The 19,318-nt window shown below is 47.6% G+C and overlaps 1 protein-coding gene across 2 annotated transcripts in view; it reads left to right on the forward strand.

Moving 5' to 3' along the window:
- The window catches only part of CRYBG3 (crystallin beta-gamma domain containing 3), a 1,479,538-nt gene that overhangs the window by 1,405,400 nt on the left and 54,820 nt on the right, over positions 1-19,318 (forward strand). For both annotated transcript variants that reach the window (XM_085622435.1, XM_085622437.1), the window contains one exon: positions 2,638-2,797. In XM_085622435.1, the coding sequence (XP_085478561.1) occupies positions 2,638-2,797 (160 nt within the window). The remainder of the gene's footprint in view (positions 1-2,637; positions 2,798-19,318) is intronic.

A 19,318-nucleotide genomic window follows, 5' to 3' on the forward strand; every position in this document is an offset into this window, starting at 1 on the left:
ACAAAATTAAATGAATTCACTGTATACCGCTTACTTTTACTCTTACCCCATTTGCTTAATATAGCTTTTGCATTAATGGCTTAGTAAAACTTGCATAGGTTAGTTTCAGCACAGCATGTGCGTTAATGCGAGGTTTTCGAGCAGCCATGTTAAAAGCTATTGCGCAGCTGCAAAGATTTCCCACCAAGCATCAGGAGACGTCATACTACGTAGATGTAGTAGACGCAAGCGCAGAAACGTTCCCGCGTTTTTGGCGGCCATTATAAGGACACTCTGGTTACTGGTTAGTAAAATACATAGAACATCTTCCCCTAGATATAATATGTAAAATGTGATGCAAAGATAGTACTCACAAACATGTTGGTTATAATGTTACAGGTTATTCAAGAGGATTGCATACAAGCAAGCTTCTTTTTTATACGAAACCGTGCTCCATCATGCTGAAAGCCACATGCAAAGGCCAATAGAAAGTGTGGGAAATAAAAAGCCACACGCACGACTTTAGTGAAAGTCTGGAGAAGTCTGTAGTGATTACAAGGCCTTCTGCTTAGAGCAGCGCATGCGCTGCGCTAGGCGTGACCTAAAAAGTGTGAAGGTGTGACCATGCAAAAATGACACTTCCTTACAATGGTACACCAATTATCCTGGATCCTAATTTTAAAAACTAGGTTAGAGTATAGATTTTCTAGTCTCAGTGTGAACACTGGGCTGGTGGCAAAACTGTACTTAGGTGTAAGGTATGTGAAGATAAAATCCACCAGCTAAAAGTAAAAGCAGCCCCATCCCACAATTTCTAGGTGTGCCTGAGAGATCGGTTTAGTTGTTTCGGCGGCCTGATGTAATGAAAAAAAAAGTCTTAAATAAAAAAACACACAAATACATTCATTAGAGAGCCTTTGGTAAGCATTCTTTATCCATTGGTCTATCCAACAGTAATTCACTGTTTGCTTCCACCCATAACAGCATAGGGCAGAGGGTGAGCAGACTTCTGCCACTGGCTGTTTTGCGCTGTGACTGATGGCATTTTTCCTGATTGCATGTGCACATCCACCAAAAAACGTGCACCACATGTCAGAGCTTGGGCCAATACCTTACTTTGCCAATGTTTTTTTCTTTCAATTTTTCCTTTTTTTCCAAAGCAATCAGGTCTGCCTTTAGCAGGCTGGTGCAATGGTTATTTTTTACTGCAAGCATATGTCTCAAAAAGAAAAAGAACAAGCCAACTTCTTCTACATTTAGGAGTTTGCTTGTTTTTTTCTTTTTTTCCCCCCGACATATGCTTGCAATAAAAAAAAAACATTGTACCAGTTTGCTAAAGGTAGACCTGTTGGCTTCACCAATGCCTGTTTTTGTTTGTGCCAGTATTTTTGACTTTTTGGCCAGGCTTGAGGCGGCTGTATTATAAGCAAACACCTCAGACTTTGGTATCATGAGTGGGTTTTTTTTCTCCAAAAGGGGATCCAGGGCGATCAAAGCAAACACAAGGAGATGATGGACGGAGCGCTGAAACTTTTCAGACACTCGCCGCCAGTCACAGACCTGGGTTGAATCCATCATCGTTCTTTAGCTCACTTTGCCACCCCAGTTCAAACCCAGCCATATGCAAATCATTCTTGACCCTGTTCCTTATTGGAACAGACCAGCCCGAACTGACAAGCCAGGTCTTGCGGGCAATTGATGTCTGATGGGTTGCCCGGCTCATTTCAGATGTGATAGGAGCAGAGCTATCTCTTCTTGTGCATTCATATGGGCATGTGTCTCCAAATCCTTAGCACTTGGACCCTTCTAATTTGGAGATGAATAGTTATCACTGTTACTTGTACAGGGGAGCTTAAATAAAGAGCAACACAGAAGGTGAGCTGCACATAGAAGTTTAGAACTTGTGTCTGATACATAAGATGTTGGCTTCACAGCAGGTCCCGATATTCTAGTAAGGATTCCTCACACCCAAAGGCCAGCACTTTTGCTTATTGACAGATTCAAGCGACCCCATAACCACATGTCACCAAGAATGCAGTGCTGCTTTGAGGTGTTTTAAGTAATTGTGTGATGTATTCTGGTACCAGTAGTCCGATAATCAACTTGAAGTAGTACACCTGAACACAAACAAGTTAATCACAGGACTTGGTCAGTGTGTCCTTAGTGACATGGAGTTATCTGGTAACCTTACACTCACTGTATGAAGCATTTGAGTTGGACTGTATTATGTTAGGTCTACATGTACTGTATTTATTTTGGCTAGAGCCAGTCTCTACAATACTTACTCCTGTTGTCAACAGTAAATGCTGTGTGTTCTTTACTCCCATTACAGCGCACGATTTACAAACCTACACTATTTTTATTGCTACTGTTTGAACATCTTTACTCTCTGCAATCTGGTTAAATATAAAGAAGCATCATTATCTTGATGCCCCTCATTAGGCTAATTATTTAATAACATGTTTCTGGTGCTCCGACGTGTGGAAGTTATTTTCTAGTGTTATTCTAGTACAGCGATTTATTTAAATGGTTTGTCAAACAAATCCATCTCTGTTCTGATACAACATTATGCGATTGTATTTGTTTTATTAGGTATGTGTTATTTGTACCTATCCGCAAAAAATAGCACATTGTTTTCTTTCTGTTTTTAATTATTAGATCAATCATGCATGCTTGGATGTGATTGGAGGTAGGGATGTGCCTGGATCGAAAGTAGCCCTGTGGACAGAACATGGGAAGTCTCGGCAAAAATGGAGACTCAACAAAGATGGCACAATAACATCTTACATTAGCAATGAGCTTGTCCTTGATGTAAAAGGTAAGTGCTAACAAGCAATGGCAAAGCCAATACATCTTGGTTTATGAGCTAATGCAGGCAGCATAAGCACACTAGAGTGAGACACATAGGAAGAAACCAGCAGGAGTGGACAGAGAGGGCTATATTTGTAAAGTAGTTCTTTGTGAAGTTGAATGCAAGCACTCTAGTGGAAGCAGAATGTTACACCCTTAACAACCAATAGCGCTAGGTGAAAGATGGAGGCTCACCTGGACTGAGCGGGATTTGTAGCATCTCAAGCCAATCACTGAAAGAGGCTGATCAGAGAAACTCAGTGGTTGAAAGTAGTAGACGCAAAGCCACCTCTGGGTATAGTATTGGCAATAGGTCTGTTTGACGTTGTGATGTCAAAATCGAGACCAAAAAGCAACCAAACGTTATGTGGGTTGTAGTCCTGGATGTCTGTGTAAACGATTTTTATTCAGAAAAACAGCATTTAGGCAACATACCATTCACAGTGTCTTCATGGTCTTATATTAGGTCAACTTCAAATGGGTCATGATGGCCCTCTAGTCCCTCAATAAGGGTAATAGCTAGCAGATTACTCGTCAAGAATCTGAATAAGGTGTCCATGCCTTCTTGATTTTTTCATGTTAGTTTATAGTGTACCATATAAATATTTTTCCTCTGCACTTTAATGATAAATGCGTGAATGTGTTTATTAGCATACTTGCCCAAATAATTGATTTTCTTTAAAAACTTAATTAATCCAGATTTATTCTCACTGTCATGTCCTTGAAAATATTTTCATCTACATAGAGATCGTGAAATAAAATGAATACATTTCAGATTTTACACTTGGAGAATATGGCAGTCCTTTCGGCCAAAGTGATGGTGTTTATGTATGTACGTATGTATGTATGTATATATATATATATATATATATATTTTTTACTGAAAAAAACAAAGGTTATAGGGATGTTATAGCTATGCTCAGATTTCACAAACACAAAACCTTAGAAATTCAGCAGTTATAGTTACCTGAGCTAACTATAAGTTACGCCCCCGCAGTGCACTGCTTATGACCTCACATATTACATGATTGATGACATGGTTAGTGACCTCACTGATGACATCTCAAATGACAACATTGATGACATCTAGTCAGTGTAAGTGATTTGAAAATGTTTGTGAGACTTAATGTTGTATTCAAAGCTACTGCATAAGTTAATTTGCTCTTCTTTTTGTACTACTAATGAGTGATACTGTTCTAACATATGTCATCTGAGTGGCTGCATGACTGTATGGGTGTGTGAGTGGCTGTATGGATCTGTCAGTGGATGTGTGAGTGGCTGTATAGGTCTATCTGAAAGATACTATTAAAGATTCCTTACCTTAGAATTACCCCAGGTGTTAGATTAGATCCGGAGAATTTTTCTCTAGCAGTAGCCGTGCGCGTCCGTCGACTCCGTGTCTGTCGTCGTGACCGCAGGGATGACGTCACTGCCTGCTGACGTCAGTTCTTTCTTTTTCCACGCCAGCCTTGCGCAGATCTGGTGAGAGCTTGCCCCTTGGTCATTTTTTGACTAAACTTTTTTTTACTTTTGTCAACTTCTTTTTGAGTCTTCCGACTCCTGGTTCGCGAGGGATGTCACATCGACGGACCAGATTCAAGAGGTGCGAGGCCTGTAACAGCCTGATGTCGATTATAGACCCCACCTTGTGTGCTTCGGGTTCCTGGAGGGCGACCACAACATAAAAGTCATGCTGCAACTGCCAGGTCATGAACTGACTCCACCGGCACGTCATTGGGCACCACCGACTCGGTTCAGGGCCCTGGGACTTTGAGGCCGGAAGCTTCTTCCACCGCGCTGGAGGGCCCCAAAGGATCCAGGCCTGGATGCGGATCAACACTGGTCGACCTAACTGTACCTTCCCCGGTGCCGATCCCAGCCTCACCCACAAATTTGACCTGATGCTGGACCGGCGTCGATTGATGTCGGAACCGGCGCCAGAAAGCACTTTTGTGCCATGGTTCATCCCTGGCGTTCCCTACAGGCCTGATTGGCAGCCAGGAGAGAGTGAGGAGGTCTGGGAGTGGTCTGTAGACCCTTTAGCTGACCAGCTTGAGGAACCGGACTGGCGAGTGGAACTGGGTGACGCCAATGGTCTGGATACCTCCCCAGACCATGGCATGTTTTCTCCCCCTACCGTGGCTATGGAAGAGAGAGCGTCTTATGCAGTGGTGTTGCGTAGGGCAGCTGAGGCCTTGGGCCTGGAGCTTCCTACGGTAGCAGTCAGGACTAACCTCCTGACAGAGGTAATTCAGCCTACAGCAGCTTCTTCCGCACTCCTGCTGCCTTTTAATGAAGCCCTCACAGACGTCCTTCTGGGCACTTGGTTCAAGCTCAGCACAGGGGCCCCTGTGGACAGGATGATTGTCCAACGCCACCGCCCGGCTCCGGGCGACCCACTTTTGTTCTCCCAACACCCAACCCCTGAGAGCTTGGTGGTCCAAGTCTTGTCCTCTAAGGGTGCACTCCATACTGCTCCCCCAGATACGGAATCTGAAACGCTGGACCATCTTGGGAAGAGTTTGTTTTCTTCCGCCAGCTTAGCGATGCGGTCAGTGAATACCACATGCCACTTGGACAGTTATTTCCGTACGGTGTGGAATATGGTAGCGCAGGTGCTGCCCCAGTGTCCGGAGGAGGCCCGGCCCGTTCTCTCCCACGCAGTGGCTGAGGGTAGAGACGCAGCAAAATTCATAATCCATTGCGGGCTGGGTACTCCTGATTCACTGGGCAGAACGGTTTCCACGCCAGTAGCCCTGGGACGCTACGCCTTGTTGAGGACGTCTGGTTTTTCTAGGGATGTCCTTTTCACACTGCTGGACATGCCCTTTGATGGCCGTCACCTTTTTGGTGATAAAGCAGAATCAGCGCTCGAGCGCTTTAAGCACGCTAGGGCTATGGCCAGATCCTTGGACCTCTTGCCCCATGCAGTCTGCTTTTTGCCGCTCTCATGGCTACGGAAGAGGTGCCCCACCACATTCGTCCCCATCTGGCCACCGGTTCACGCAAGCTGGCCCAGCCTGTGTGTGGCCGCGGATGTGTGACCGAGTGACGCGGGTCTGGGGGCCAGCAGGGGGGCCAGTCCACCCCCCTGCAGCAGCATCCAAACCCTCAGAGCCACCAGAGGCCAGTGGGCGGCAAGATTTACCATCATTTCCCCCACTGGCAAACTATCACATCGGACAGGTGGGTTTTGCAAATAGTCCGAAGGGGCTACTACTTCTCGTTGGAGACTACCCCTCCTTCCATGCCACCATCCTTCCATCGCATGTCTGAGGATCACTTGGCCCTTCTCCACCAGGAAGTTGCAGCTCTCTTGCTAAGGGAGCTATCAAATGGGTCCCTGTGCCAGAAGTAGGTTGTGGTTGCTACTCCCACTACTTTTTGGTACCCAAGAAGGACAAAGGCCTGCGTCCTATCTTAGACCTCAGGGCCCTCATCCGCTCCCTCCTGAAGGAGAAGTTCAAGATGCTCACGTTGTCTCAGCTCTTGTCTGCCCTCGACCCAGGAGGCTGGATGGTAGCGTTGGACTTGCAGGACGCATATTTCCATATCCCCTTCGTGCCAGCCCACAGGCGTTACCTACGGTTCATGGTAGGCCACAAGCATTTTCAGCACGGTGCTCCCCTTTGACTTTACCAGCACCCCTCGGGTGTTCACAAAAGTGATGGCGGTGGTTGCAGCTCATCTGCACAGGTCAGGGGTTCCAGTCTTCCCCTATCTCGACGACTGGCTGTTGAAGGCAGGCTCACCCCAGGCTGTCGTCTCCCACCTCCAGACTACAGCGGTCCTCCTGCATTCACTGGGGTTCACTATCAACGTGCCGAATTCACACCTGACTCCTTCTCAGAAGCTCCTTTTCATCGAAGCGGTTCTGGATACGGCGCGGTTTCAGGCTTATCCTCCCGAACAGAGAGTCTGGGATATTCAGGCTATTATACAGATGTTTCAGCCTCCATCCCGGATTTCGGTAGGATTGACTGAGGCTGCTGGGCCTCATGGCCTCCTGCATCCTGCTGGTGGATCATGCCAGGTGGCATATGCGGGCTCTTCAGTAGGACCTGAAGGTCCAGTGGGCACAGCATCAGGGTAATCTCTCCGACGACGCCCAAATCTCGAAGGGTACTGCACACCAATTGCAGTGGTGGTTGACGAACCAACAGTGGGTATGGGGCAGATCCCTCTCCCTTCCCCAACCGGAGCTGACCGTGGTGACTGATGCGTCACTTCTGGGATGGGACTGGCACCTGGGCGAAGGGGAGATCAGAGGACTCTGGTCTCCGGCGGAGTTCGGACTCCACGTCAATCTTTTGAAGCTCCGAGCAATTCGGCTGGCACTGAAAGCATTCCTTCTATCAAAGGAAGAGTAGTGCAGGTGTTCACAGACAATACCACCGCCATGTGGTACTGCAACAAACAGGACAGGGTGGGGTCATGGTATGTCGCCTTTGGACATGGCTGGAACATCAGGGCATGTCCCTGGTAGTTCCACACCTGGCAGGTTTTCTGAATGCTAGGGCAGATGAGCTCAGCTGTCGGTGCATAATGGATCACGAATGGCGTCTTCACTCGGAGGTGGTGCAAGGTTTCATGCGGTGGGGAGAGCCTTGGTTAGATTGGTTCGCCACCGAAGAGAACACTCAATGTCAGCAGTTCTGCACATTGGAATTTCCAAGGCGACACTCGCTCTGCAATGATTTTGGTCACGAGTGGACCTGCGGCTTCCTGTACACCTTTCTGCCGGTACCACTTCTGCCTCGAGTGCTGAAGACGATCAAGAGCGACTGGGCACAAGTCATTTTTGTGGCTCCGGACTCGGCACGAAGAGTCTGGTACACCGAGCTCTTCAGCATGGCCATTGATCCTCTCATCAGACTACCCCTTTGAGAGGATCTTCTGTCGCAGCAGCAGGGGACAGTCCTCCAACCGAACCTGTCCAGCCTCCACCTCTTTGCGGGGAGATTGAGTGGCAGCACTTGACAGCTTTTGACCTTCCTCCCTAAGTCTGTAATGTCATCTTGGCACCCAGGCGTCCATCCACTAAGACGGTATACGCCTGTCGATGGAATAAGTTTGTGGCATGGTGCACAGCAAAGGCTGTGGAGCCCCTCTCTGCCCCGCTTTCTGAAGTTCTCTTGTTCATCCTCTCTTTAGCCCAGCAGGGCTCTGCCTTGGGCATTCTTTAAGGCTACCTCTCAGCCATATCTGCCTTTCTTCGCCTTCCTAATCAGCCTTCTCTTTTCAAGTCCCTATTGTAAATTGATTTTTAAAGAGCATTACTCGTCTCTTTCCTCCTCCTCCTTTCGTATTGCCCCAATGGGATTTGAATCTTGTCCTCACTCAGCTTATGTGTGCTCACTTTGAGCCACTATATACATGTCCTCTTCGACTCCTTATTTGAAGACTGCCTTCCTGCTCGCCATGCCTTTGCTCGCAGAGTGAGTGAGCTTCAGGCTCTGTCCTCAAAGCCTCCTTTCCTTGCAGTTCATCTGGACAAAGTGGGCCTTCGCGCTAGGCTCTCTTTTCTACCAAAAGTGGTTACCTCTTTCCACATAGATCAGCCAATCACTTTGCACACCTTTTTCCTGCCCCCACACCCTTCCAAAGAGGAGGAGAGACTCCACCGACTGGACCCAAAACGTGCACTGTCCTTCTACCTTGACCGCACGAAAGATTTCTGGTTGGTTGATCGACTCTTCGTTGGTTATGTGGGCACCAAGAAGGGTCGGTCTGTACAAAAACGTACCATCTGTAGATGGGTTGTCCTATGCATTAAAATGTGTTACTTTTTAGCGAAAAAGGAACCTCCATTGGGACTGCACGCCCATTCTACCAGGGGACGGCAGCCACTACTGCTTTGGGACGTGGAGTCCTGCTCATTGACATCTGCCAGGCAGCCACATGGGCATATTTGCACACGTTTACCAAACACTATTGTCTGGATAGCCAAGTCCAGAGAGACGGCTATTTTGGCCGTTCTGTTCTCCAGGACTTTCTTGTGTGAACTTGGTTCGCAGACCCACCTCCAGGGTTGGCATTTCTGGGGTATCTATTCTAAGGTAAGAAATCTATAACTAATAGTCTCTTTCAGATGAAGTTATTTACCTTCGGTAACGTTATATCTGTAAAAGGCATATATTAGTTATAGACTCCTTACCGCCCCACCCATCCTCCCAGTTCTGCGAACTGACTTGTAGTGTAAGGGACTCCCTTTCAGGGCCCTAGTTTTGTGCACCAGTAGTCAATGTTTCTCAAGGCTCGACGCTTCTGGTGTGGAAAGTCGTTTCAGAACTGTAATCAGAGCGCAGGGGTGACGTTTAAATAGACACCGCGATGTCATCCCGGCGGTCACTACGATGGACGTGGAGTCGACCAACACCACCTATTGATGCGCAGGGGTACTGCTAGAAAAAAAAATCTCCTTATCCAGCGTGACGCCTGGGGGTAATTCTAAGGTAAGGATTCTATAACTAATATAGGTCTCTCACAGATATATTGTTACCGAAGGTAAGTAAATTGTTTGTTAGTGGGTATGTGAGTGGCTGTATGGATCTGTGAATGGGTTTGTCAGTGATTTTCTGCCTTTGTGAGTGGCTGTTTGAGTGTGTGAGTGGTTGTATTGGTCTGTGAGTAGGTGTGTGGGTATGTGAATGGTTAATGGGTGTGTGAGGGGATGTGAGTGGTTTATGGGTGTGTGAGGGGGTATGTGAGTGGTTGTGCGGGTGTATGAGTGGTTTTGTGGGAGGGTGCGTGAGTGGTTGTATGGATCTGTAAGTGTGTGTGTTTGTATAGGTATGTGAAGCTGTGTGTGAATGGTGTATGGGTTTGGGTGTGGGTGTGTGGTTGTATGGGTGTGGGAGTGGTTGTGTGGGTGTGTGAGTGGGTCAATGGATGATGTCATCAATGATGTCATTTGAGATTTCATGAGTGATGTAATATGTGAGGTCATAAGCAGTGCAATGTGGGGGCTTAAGTTATAGTTAGCTGAGGTAACTATAACTGCCGAATCTCACTGGTTTTGTATGAGTGAAGTCCGAGCCTAACTTTAACGTCCCTGTAACCTCTGTTTTTTTGGTGAATTTTGAAAGTATTTAAAAAAAAAAAATCCTAGCAGGAACCACAATGCTAGTCAGGGTGAGTCCCAAACACACCCTGAATTAACCTGTGCTCACTCTCTCATAGCTTGGCCCAGAGCAGTCAGGCTTAACTTAGGAGGCACTGTATAAAGGATTTGTGCAACACTCCAAACAGTAAAACAGTGAAAATACCACACAGAAAATTACAATACCTGGCTATAAAAATAGAGCTTAATTTAATGAACAAAACATGACCGCAGAGACAATAATTCAATTAGTATAACTGGATTTATGAACTATAAAAAATAAATAAACTGAAATGTAGTGCTTAAAAGCATAAAGCACCAACCAGGGCTATCTGGTCGCACTAGACTCGGTCAAATCTAAAAATTCAGGACGACCGCAATGGAGCACGGGTCAGATACAGGAACCAGCTTTAGCCTGCTAAAACAATACCTTGATGGGTAGCTGCGTCGGGCATGAGATGCGAGGAGCAGAGGAGGCTACGCGCTGTCGTCAGTTCCTTCTGTTGTAGGTGAGGAGTTCGTTCCAATCTATGCAAGTAGGAGATGCATCATTGTTCGACCCACCCATGTAGGTGATGCATCATCGTCGAGCCACATAAATCGAGAATTTGTCACGGCATGGAGGCGATACGCTGCACAGTCAGCGATGCAATATCTTCAGTCCTTGTGGCAGTAGCTATGAGGCGTCTTCGATGGAGATGCGCCAGTCCCAAGCCGCCTAACGACAGCAATGTATGGGTTTTTAATGTGGCAGCATTCTTTAGCCACTTCCAATGGTTAAGGACGGGATTGGCACCACTTGGCAGGGCAAGACTCTCAGATGGCAGAATCTAAGTGCTGCAGATGGATGGATTGAAATATGTGATGTCCCTGAGACTGACTTCCAACAGGAGGCAAGCCACCAAGCCCTTTGAGTCACTGTGGTTCTGGGTTGTAAAGATGCAGGTCCAGTCCTTCTCACTCCCAGGCAAGGAGGACAGCAGGTCAGCACAGTAGAGCAGGTGTCAGGCAGAGTGACAGTCCTTTCAGCAGCACAATAGTACTCCTTACTGGCAGAGTATCCCCAGGTCCAGAAGTATACCGAGTTGGTGGTGTCAGGGGTCCTGTACTTATAGCCAGTTGTGCCTTTGAAGTGAGGGAGACTAGAAAGAGATTCCGTTGAAGTTCCTGCCCTGGCTCCAGACTCACTACAGGGGGCTATGCAGCCCGTTGTGTGGGACAGGACACATCCCATTCAGTTTTGTCTGCCCCTCCCTTCCACCCTGCCCAGGATGGCCCATCAATCACACCTAAGCTCCTTTTGTCTGTGGCTGTCCAGAGGGAAAGCACAAAGCCCATCTGTCACCCACCCGAGACATATATTCAGAGACCGGCAGAAGGCACCAAGGGCCAGATGTACGACGCGCAAAATAGCACCTCGCAAATTGCGAATCTTTTGCGACTCGCAATTTGCAAGGTGATATTTTGCATGTACAACAGTGTGTTTAATACTGTTTGTGATTCCCAATGGGGTCGCAAATTGCAAGGCTCATGAATATTAATGAGCCTCTCGCAATTTGCGAACCCATTGGGAATGGCAGGCCCTCTCAGGGATGGTGGCTGGGATCATCAGAATACCATGTTTGGAATTGCTTTTAAATAAAGCTGTTTTTTTAAATGCAGCCTGTTTTCCTCATAGGAAATGGGATGCATAAAAAAAAATGACACTTTTTTTCATTTTTTAAGGGCTGGCAGTGGTCCCTGGGACCACTGCCGTCCATTAAAAAATATTTTCGGAGCCAGTCACAAAGGGGAAGGGGTTCCATGAGGACCCCTTCCCATTTGCGACTTCATTACCACCCTCTTGAAGAGGGCGGTAATTTACGAGTGTTTTGCAACCGCAATTGGGGTCGCAAAACATTCAACAAGGCTCTGCGGTTACTATTAGGAAGGGAACGCCCCTTCCTAATAGCACAATACACTATTTTGCGAGTCGCAAATTATTTGGAAATCGCAAAATAGTGTAAGTACATGGCCCTGACTAAAATTGCATGCGCAAACGGGTCGCAAACCCATTTGCACAATCAATTTTACATCGTACATTTGTCCAAAAATGGCTTAAGTAAAAAAATACCAACTTTCTAAAAGTGGTATTTTCAGAATTATTATTTAAAATATAACTTCACCATGAAGTTAACATTTTAAATTGTGACTCCAGATAAATCAAACATGTGGTCCCATTGCTTCCAAATCAAAAATTACACTTATAAAATGTAATAAGGTAATCCCAATGTTAATCTATGAACGAAAATGGCAGTTTTTCACTAAGAGGAAATGTGAAACTTCAAGGTACATGTCCTACTTTTTAAATACACTGCACCCTGCCCTTGGGCCTTCCTTAGGGCTGACTTAATGTATTGAAAAGGAAGGTTTTGTCCTGGCAAGAAGCTTAACTTACTAGGTTGATATGGCAGTTCAAAACATTCTCCAGCATTTGAAAATCTTTCAGTCCAAAAGTCTAAAAGCACACTCTTCTTTCCTTGTTTTTCGCACATACTCAGAGTGGCACACTGCCCCTGAACTATCACATGTAATTTAATGTCTCCTTTCTGTATTGGCTACATGTTTAAAACAGATTGCATAATCTATTTTGCAGATTCAAAAGTACATTGTTTCTCCTCTTCAAATCTAAACTCAGAGTCAAGTTTAAAAAACACATTTTCTGTCATTTCATTTTTCAAAATAGCATCTCTCCGTGTAAAGCAAGGTTTGTCATTCACTGACATGTCTGATTTATAACTGCAACCAACCATCGCTAGTTATAACAGGCTGGTTTGTTTATCTTCCCGCACGTTAAAATTTTCTCAGTTCAACGTTACTTCGGAGGCTTCAAATTCAACCAAGATAACCTTCATTTCTGGCTGAGGAACATCCTCAAAAGAATTAATTAAAACCTCCTGTAAACACTGTAAATTAACCTGCAGCTTCTATGCATCCACATTTTTCACGAATGAATCACTCTGGCTATCTGAACAGCCTGGCAAAATAATTGACTTTGGAGCTTGGTACATGTTCAACTCTTTTTTCAAAGATTTATTTTCACGTGTTAAAAAGTCTGACTCTTCTTTGGTTTCAACTAGCTCCCTTTGCAGCTCATTACTTTCTTTTTCCAACTGGTCACATTTTGATACATGCTAAGCAATGCATTCAAAATGACACCACTTTTTCTGTCTGAAATACCAAGTTGTTTTCCCTCTTAAAGAGAAAAAATCATGTAGACATTTAAATATCTGTGTTTGCCCCTCATATTTTGAACATGCATTAGAGGCAATCTCCCACTCAAATACCTCAGTTGGCATCTGGGAATCTGCAACTGAAAACACAGACATTTTAGAGAGCATCTTCCCCCTTTAAAATTGCACTTTTCGTAAATCCTCGAGTGGCACCAAATGTCTTGCTCCGCCTTTCAGATAATACAGAGTTCCACAAATTCCACTTCCACACGGTGGCTCAAACACAGCGGACACGAACTTGCAAGCCTGTCTGTGCACGCAGAAAAGATCAAGCAGGGCAGAGTCAGAATTCAGGATGACAGGAGACCATGTCAAAGCCAATAGTAAGAACTTAAATCTTGCCAATGTACAACACAATCCACATTTGTGCACCACTACCTTTAGCATCACATACTTCATCTCTCAATGTACAACACAGTGCACATTTGTGTACCACTGCTCATAACACTGGACTTCGAGACCAAAAAATACATTCCACACCTCTCTCTCTCTCTCTTTTGCTTTCAAATGCACATCCCACACGTTCTATTCTTGGCAAGGCTGTTCTACTCTGTGACAGCTCCCACTACGAGAAGAGAAACAAGGCATATGCAGGATATCGTACATTCAGGCTAGGATCAAATAACACACCAAAGTCAATAAAAATGATGGTAGTCAAAGGTCATCACGTGGTGTCAGACCACAAGAGTGCATCTAGCACTACAGTTACCCCACACTCCTTCCACATGGCCTTCATGTACACTGACATAAAGTTGGTACCTGGTCAGATACCACCACCTTGGGAAAACCCACACAAGAAGAGGTCCCCATCAGTGCCCTGGTCACAGCGTGCACAGTCACAGTTTTTAGAGGGATAGCTTCTGGGTACCGGTTGGCATGATCCACCAAGATCAGAACTAATCTGTTGCCCATGTTTCACCGACCCCCGAGTGGTTGTAGGCACAAGGGAACGGTGCGTCAGGAATGAAGATGAGGAGACCCAGGAAGTTTAGTAATATGAACTTTTTTTTATTCAGGGAATACTGTGGTTCGTAAAGTAATAGTGTCCATCCAGCATAGCTATGGATGAGGGAGGGGAAACGGAATTGTCTCTACAGTCCGGTGGAATCAGCAGCGGCAGCCGAACGTCCTGGACAGTATCAAAAAGAAAAGAAAAAAACCACAGATCAGTGGAATACTCGAGAGAGCCGGTTTTGACCAGGGCAGGTAAGATGCGAGGGGATCACCACAAATTACCGTCACCTGTGCTAAACCAACAGTGAAAATCTGTGCCCACCCTCACAATTCTACCCGTTCCCTCCACGTGAAAACGAAAGCCCCCGCAGTCAACGACATACCTGCTCCAGCCACACTCCTCCTGGAGCAGGCGTGGGCGAAGTGCAGGATCGTTGGCCTCCTGGCGTCGAGTCCTTTTACGAGTTCCTCCCCTGGGCGTCAGGGCCACTGGGCGACACTGGATCCAACAGCTGCTGCTCCACGTTCGTCTTCCCCAGTCCGTTTTCCGGCTTGCCTCCTTCCTGGTTCTGGCTCCTACCTTTTCATCCCGGTGGGGCCTTCCGATAGGATGAGAAGGTCCGTCGTCATGCATGCTGATACGTCCTCCCATAGGTCCGGAGCGGTCTTAAAGGGGCAAGGCCATTCGTGTGCACGGACGAGCTTTAAAGAGTCAACATCGGAGGGAGTTTGTGGGGCCCACTCCCCAGGTAAACCGTAACACAACCTCCCCCCTGTGTTTCCCCGATCGGGGGAAATAGGATAGCGGGAAAGAAAGTCGGCGTTCCCCTGTTCCGTCCCCTTACAGTGATGCACCTCAAACCGGAAAGGCTGTAGGGCCAGGAACCACCGTAGGATACGGTCGTTGCAACCCTTGTTCAGTAGGAGCCAAGTCAGGGGAGCATGGTCAGTATACAAAATAAAGGGTCTACTCTCAAGATAGTAGCGCAGTTTTTCGATACCCCACCTTACTGCCAAGCATTCCTTCTCTATTGTGGGATAGACCCTTTCCCTTGGGAACAACTTCCTGCTGATATAGATGACAGGCCTCTCCTCATCCTCACTATCAACCTGGGACAGCACCGCCCCGATTCCCACCCCGAAGGCGCCCGTCTGGAGGATAAAGGGTTTTTGAAAGTCTGGGGTCATCAGCACATGGGAGGTTGTCAAGGTGGTCTTAAGGAGTAGAAAGGCCCGGTCCTCAGCATCCGATGGGTTACGCAACCGTGAGGCAGGGACTGATTTTTTAAAAAGATCTGTGAGGGGGCAGCGACCTCGGAAAACTGGGGGATGAAGCGCCTGTAGTACCCCACCAATCCGAGGAAAGCCCGAAGGTCACGTCTGGTAGTTGGAAAGGGTGTGTTTTGGATGGCTTTTCCCATCTCGGTCCAGGGCTCCATCAGACCCTTCCCTAAAACATACCCCAAATACTTAACTTTCTGGAAAGCGAATGTGGACTTTTTTGTGTTGATATGTAAACAAGCGAATCCAAGCTCGGTGAGGACGGCCTGGAGATATTGGAGGTGTTCGTGCCATGACCTGCTATATATATATTTAAAAAAATATATATTTTTATTAACCGTTTTTCAATAAAATCACATTACATCTCATTGTGTTTATTTGGACGACAGTAGTACTGCTGTTCAGCCGTAGGACATACATCCTGTACTCAGAGGGGGTATCTGTCGTTATAGTCCACTTGCCTTCTCTGTAAAGTGATGTCGGGGGGTAACCGGAGAGAATGAACTGGGGGTACCTTGACGGGGGAGTCAGGGTGTGTGCATCGGGTAGGGCGTCTGGGTTATGTCAGCTACAGTCTGTAGGTGCGTCACAGCGTTGTTTGCGGGCTATCATTTGGACAACGTTGCTAGTAGCAGTATACGGTGCAGTACGTTGTGGAGTTATTGTGCATTACGTATTGGTTGGGGTGGTGTCCTGTGTACTCCCGTGCGAGGTTCGTGCTTCTGAGTCAGATGGGTTGCGTTGAGAAGTGCTTGGGTCGGTACGCGTGTGCAATTGTTTGAACTGGTGGGATAATAGGGCCCATTCCATAGATATGGGATGCTTTCGTAGTCCCTTCACCTCCTCCTACCGCAGTGTTACTTCTTCTGCCGCCTCCCATTTCTGCACCGCTCCCACCCACGCCTCTATCGGGGGGCCAAGTGTGGCTCGCCAGTTCATGGCAATACTTCTTTTTGCTAGGAGAATTTCGAGCGACGCGAAACGGACAGGTACTTTGTGCGTTTTTGGTCGTCGGACGATTCCGAGAGCGACTGCCTCCCACGTGTGTATGTCTGTGAGGCCTGTGAGTTCTTTGCGTGTCTCGAGGATTATGGACCAGTACTGTTGCAAGGTGGGGCAGCTCCAAAACATGTGCCTAAAGTGCGCGTCTGGTGAATGACATCTGGGGCAGTGGAATTGGGTGTCCGGGTAGAATCGCTGTAGGCGTGCTGGTGTTTGATATGCTCTATGTAGGATGTAATACTGTATATTTTTATAGCGCGCATTCCTAGACACTTTCTTGGGGTACTCTAGTCCCCTTTCCCACTCCCTGTCGTGTAATTGACGCCCAAGTTCGTCCTCCCATTTGGCTCGGAGAGCAAGCAGTGGTTTGTTGGTAAGTTCTCGTTGTTGGCTCGCCCGTAGAAAGGTCGAAGTGCGGCCGGTAATTTTCTAGGAGCGGTCAAAAACTGTCCCGAGGGGAGATCGTAGTCCTCCATGAGCTGGTCATAAGGTCCAAGTTGTCCATCTGTGAACAGCGATTCAGCCTTGGTTATTTCGCGGTCCATCCACGTATGGAGCATGGTAGTTGTGAAGTATTTCTCCCGTTTGGGCCAGCCGACCAGCGGCAACTGAGGGGAGTAGTGCGGGGTCTCTGCCGACATGCGGTGGATTCTTTGCATGCATCGACGGGCTACCGATACTTGTAATGGATAAGTCCATCGTGGTTTGGTACCTGGGAGCAGCATGCAACGGAGTTCCGGACCGGGCCTCGGGACGTATGTGTTCCACGTGTATGCCTACCCGCCGTCCAGTACGATAGCCATTGTAACTGCGCCACCAGAAAATACAATGCGAAGGAGGGGGCGCCTAGACCTCCTTGCGTGGTGGGCAATTGCAGTTTAGTGAGGGCTATGCGATGTCTACTTGCCCCCCAGATGAGCGAGCGGAGGAGCGAGTCTAAGTCGTGAAAAAAGGCTTTGGGAGGGATTACCGGTAAGTTCGTGAAGTGGTATAGCAGCCGCGGGACGATGATCCTCTTAGCTATGGCCACGCGGCCTATCAGGGCCAGCGGGAGATCCTTCCAAAATCCCACCAACGATCTGATGCCGGCCAGCACTTTGAAATGATTACCCTTATAAATGTCGGCGGGAGAGTGGTACAAGCGGACGCCAAGATATCGGGGGGCATTTGTGCTCCAAGATAGGTTCTGCGCACCAATGCGCACCTCCTGCGGTACGAGGTTAGGATGCAGCGGATAGATTGTGGATTTGTCCCAATTTACTTTGAGTCCAGACGCCTCCACGTACCTGGAAACTCTATGAATGGTGTACGCTATGGGAATGCCCCATTCGGGTCCCTCCTGGCGTAATCGAATTGCCAAAGGTTCTTCCGCCAGGGCAAAGATCAAGGGTGATAGTGGGCACCCTTGCCTTGTACCTCTCTCCACCTTAAATGGGGACGATACGTATCGGCCCATTCGAATACGAGATGTAAACTTGGTGTAGAGAAGCTGCGTGTATGTTAGCAGAGTTGGACCTATTCCTGCGCGTTGTAGAACGGCGAAAAGGTATGGCCACGTGAGAGTATCGAAGGCCTTTCCGAGGTCTAAAATTAAGCAGGCCGCGTTAGTGTGCATATCTCCCACTTGATCCTGAATGTGGAACAAGCGACGTATGTTTTGGGATGTATTTCTGCCGGGAACAAACCCGCACTGATCCGGGTGGACAAGGGGTCGCAGGATTTGTTCATATCTATCCGCTAGAATTTTCCCCTGTATTTTGCAGTCGGCAGAGAGGAGCGTGATAGGGCGGTAGGAAGACAATTGTTGTGGGTCGCGGTGCGGTTTGAGGAACGTTACGAACGTTATGATGACCGACTCGTGGAGGGAGCTGGGCAATTCTCTCCTCTCGAGTGCGGTCGCGAACATCTCTGCGAGACGAGGGACTGACAGGGAGGAAAAGGTGCTGTAATATTTGAGTGGTAGACCATTTAGGCCTGGTGCCTTGTTCCGCGCTAGTGCACGGATCTCATGGGTGATGTCAGTCGGCGTTATTTTGGCGTCTAGTGTGGTTTTCTCTGCTTCCGTAATGTGTGGGATAGGTAGGGGGTCCAGAAAGTGGCTTATCGCCTCCTGTCTAAGCTGTGTCGGGTTGCGGTAAATCGTGGTATAGTATTGCTGGAATGCACGTAGGATGTCTATTTGGGATCGCAGTAAGTTACCGGCGGGGTCTATTATCTCGGTGATGGGTTTCGTGTCTGTGTCCTGTTTTGCTAACCATGCTAGGAGTGTGCCCGTTTTGTCTCTCCCCTTGTGCATTCGAGTGGCGTAGGCCCTAAAGTTGTATTTACGTAAGTCTGCCATGGACGTATAGTACTGTGTTTTGGCCTCCGCCACCTGTTTCGGCCGTCGCAGCATTTGCATCTTCTCGTCTTGTGAGGGTTGCTAACTTTAGTTTGGTGGTGGCGAGTGTTCGTTCTAGTGTGCGTTTCACCCCTACTATTTGTTTGATGCATGCTCCCCGAGTCACTATCTTAAATGCGTCCCATTCTACCAGTTTGGATGTGGCGGTCGCCGTGTTATTAGTAAAGTAGTCCTGTATGTTTTCATCATGGTCGCGCTTGAACACTTGGTCCGTCAGACAGTCGCGGGGGAGGCGCCAGGTGGGCACCGGGGGGTGAGGGGGCCTCCAATGTATACGTAAGATATGTGCATCGTGGTCGGAAATTACGCGGCCGAAGTAATCCGTGTGTTGAACTTTGGAGATCAGTGATGGGGAGCATAAAAATCTGTCCAACCGGATCCATAGGTTGTGCAGAATGGAGTGGAACGAATAGTCTTGTTAGCGGGTGGTGTGTTCTCCATGCGTCTGCAAGCGCCCAGTGCGTGACCCAGCATTGG

This window comes from Triturus cristatus, chromosome 8 (genome assembly GCF_964204655.1).
Source record: "Triturus cristatus chromosome 8, aTriCri1.1, whole genome shotgun sequence".
In the NCBI taxonomy this organism is placed as follows: Eukaryota; Metazoa; Chordata; class Amphibia; order Caudata; family Salamandridae; genus Triturus; species Triturus cristatus.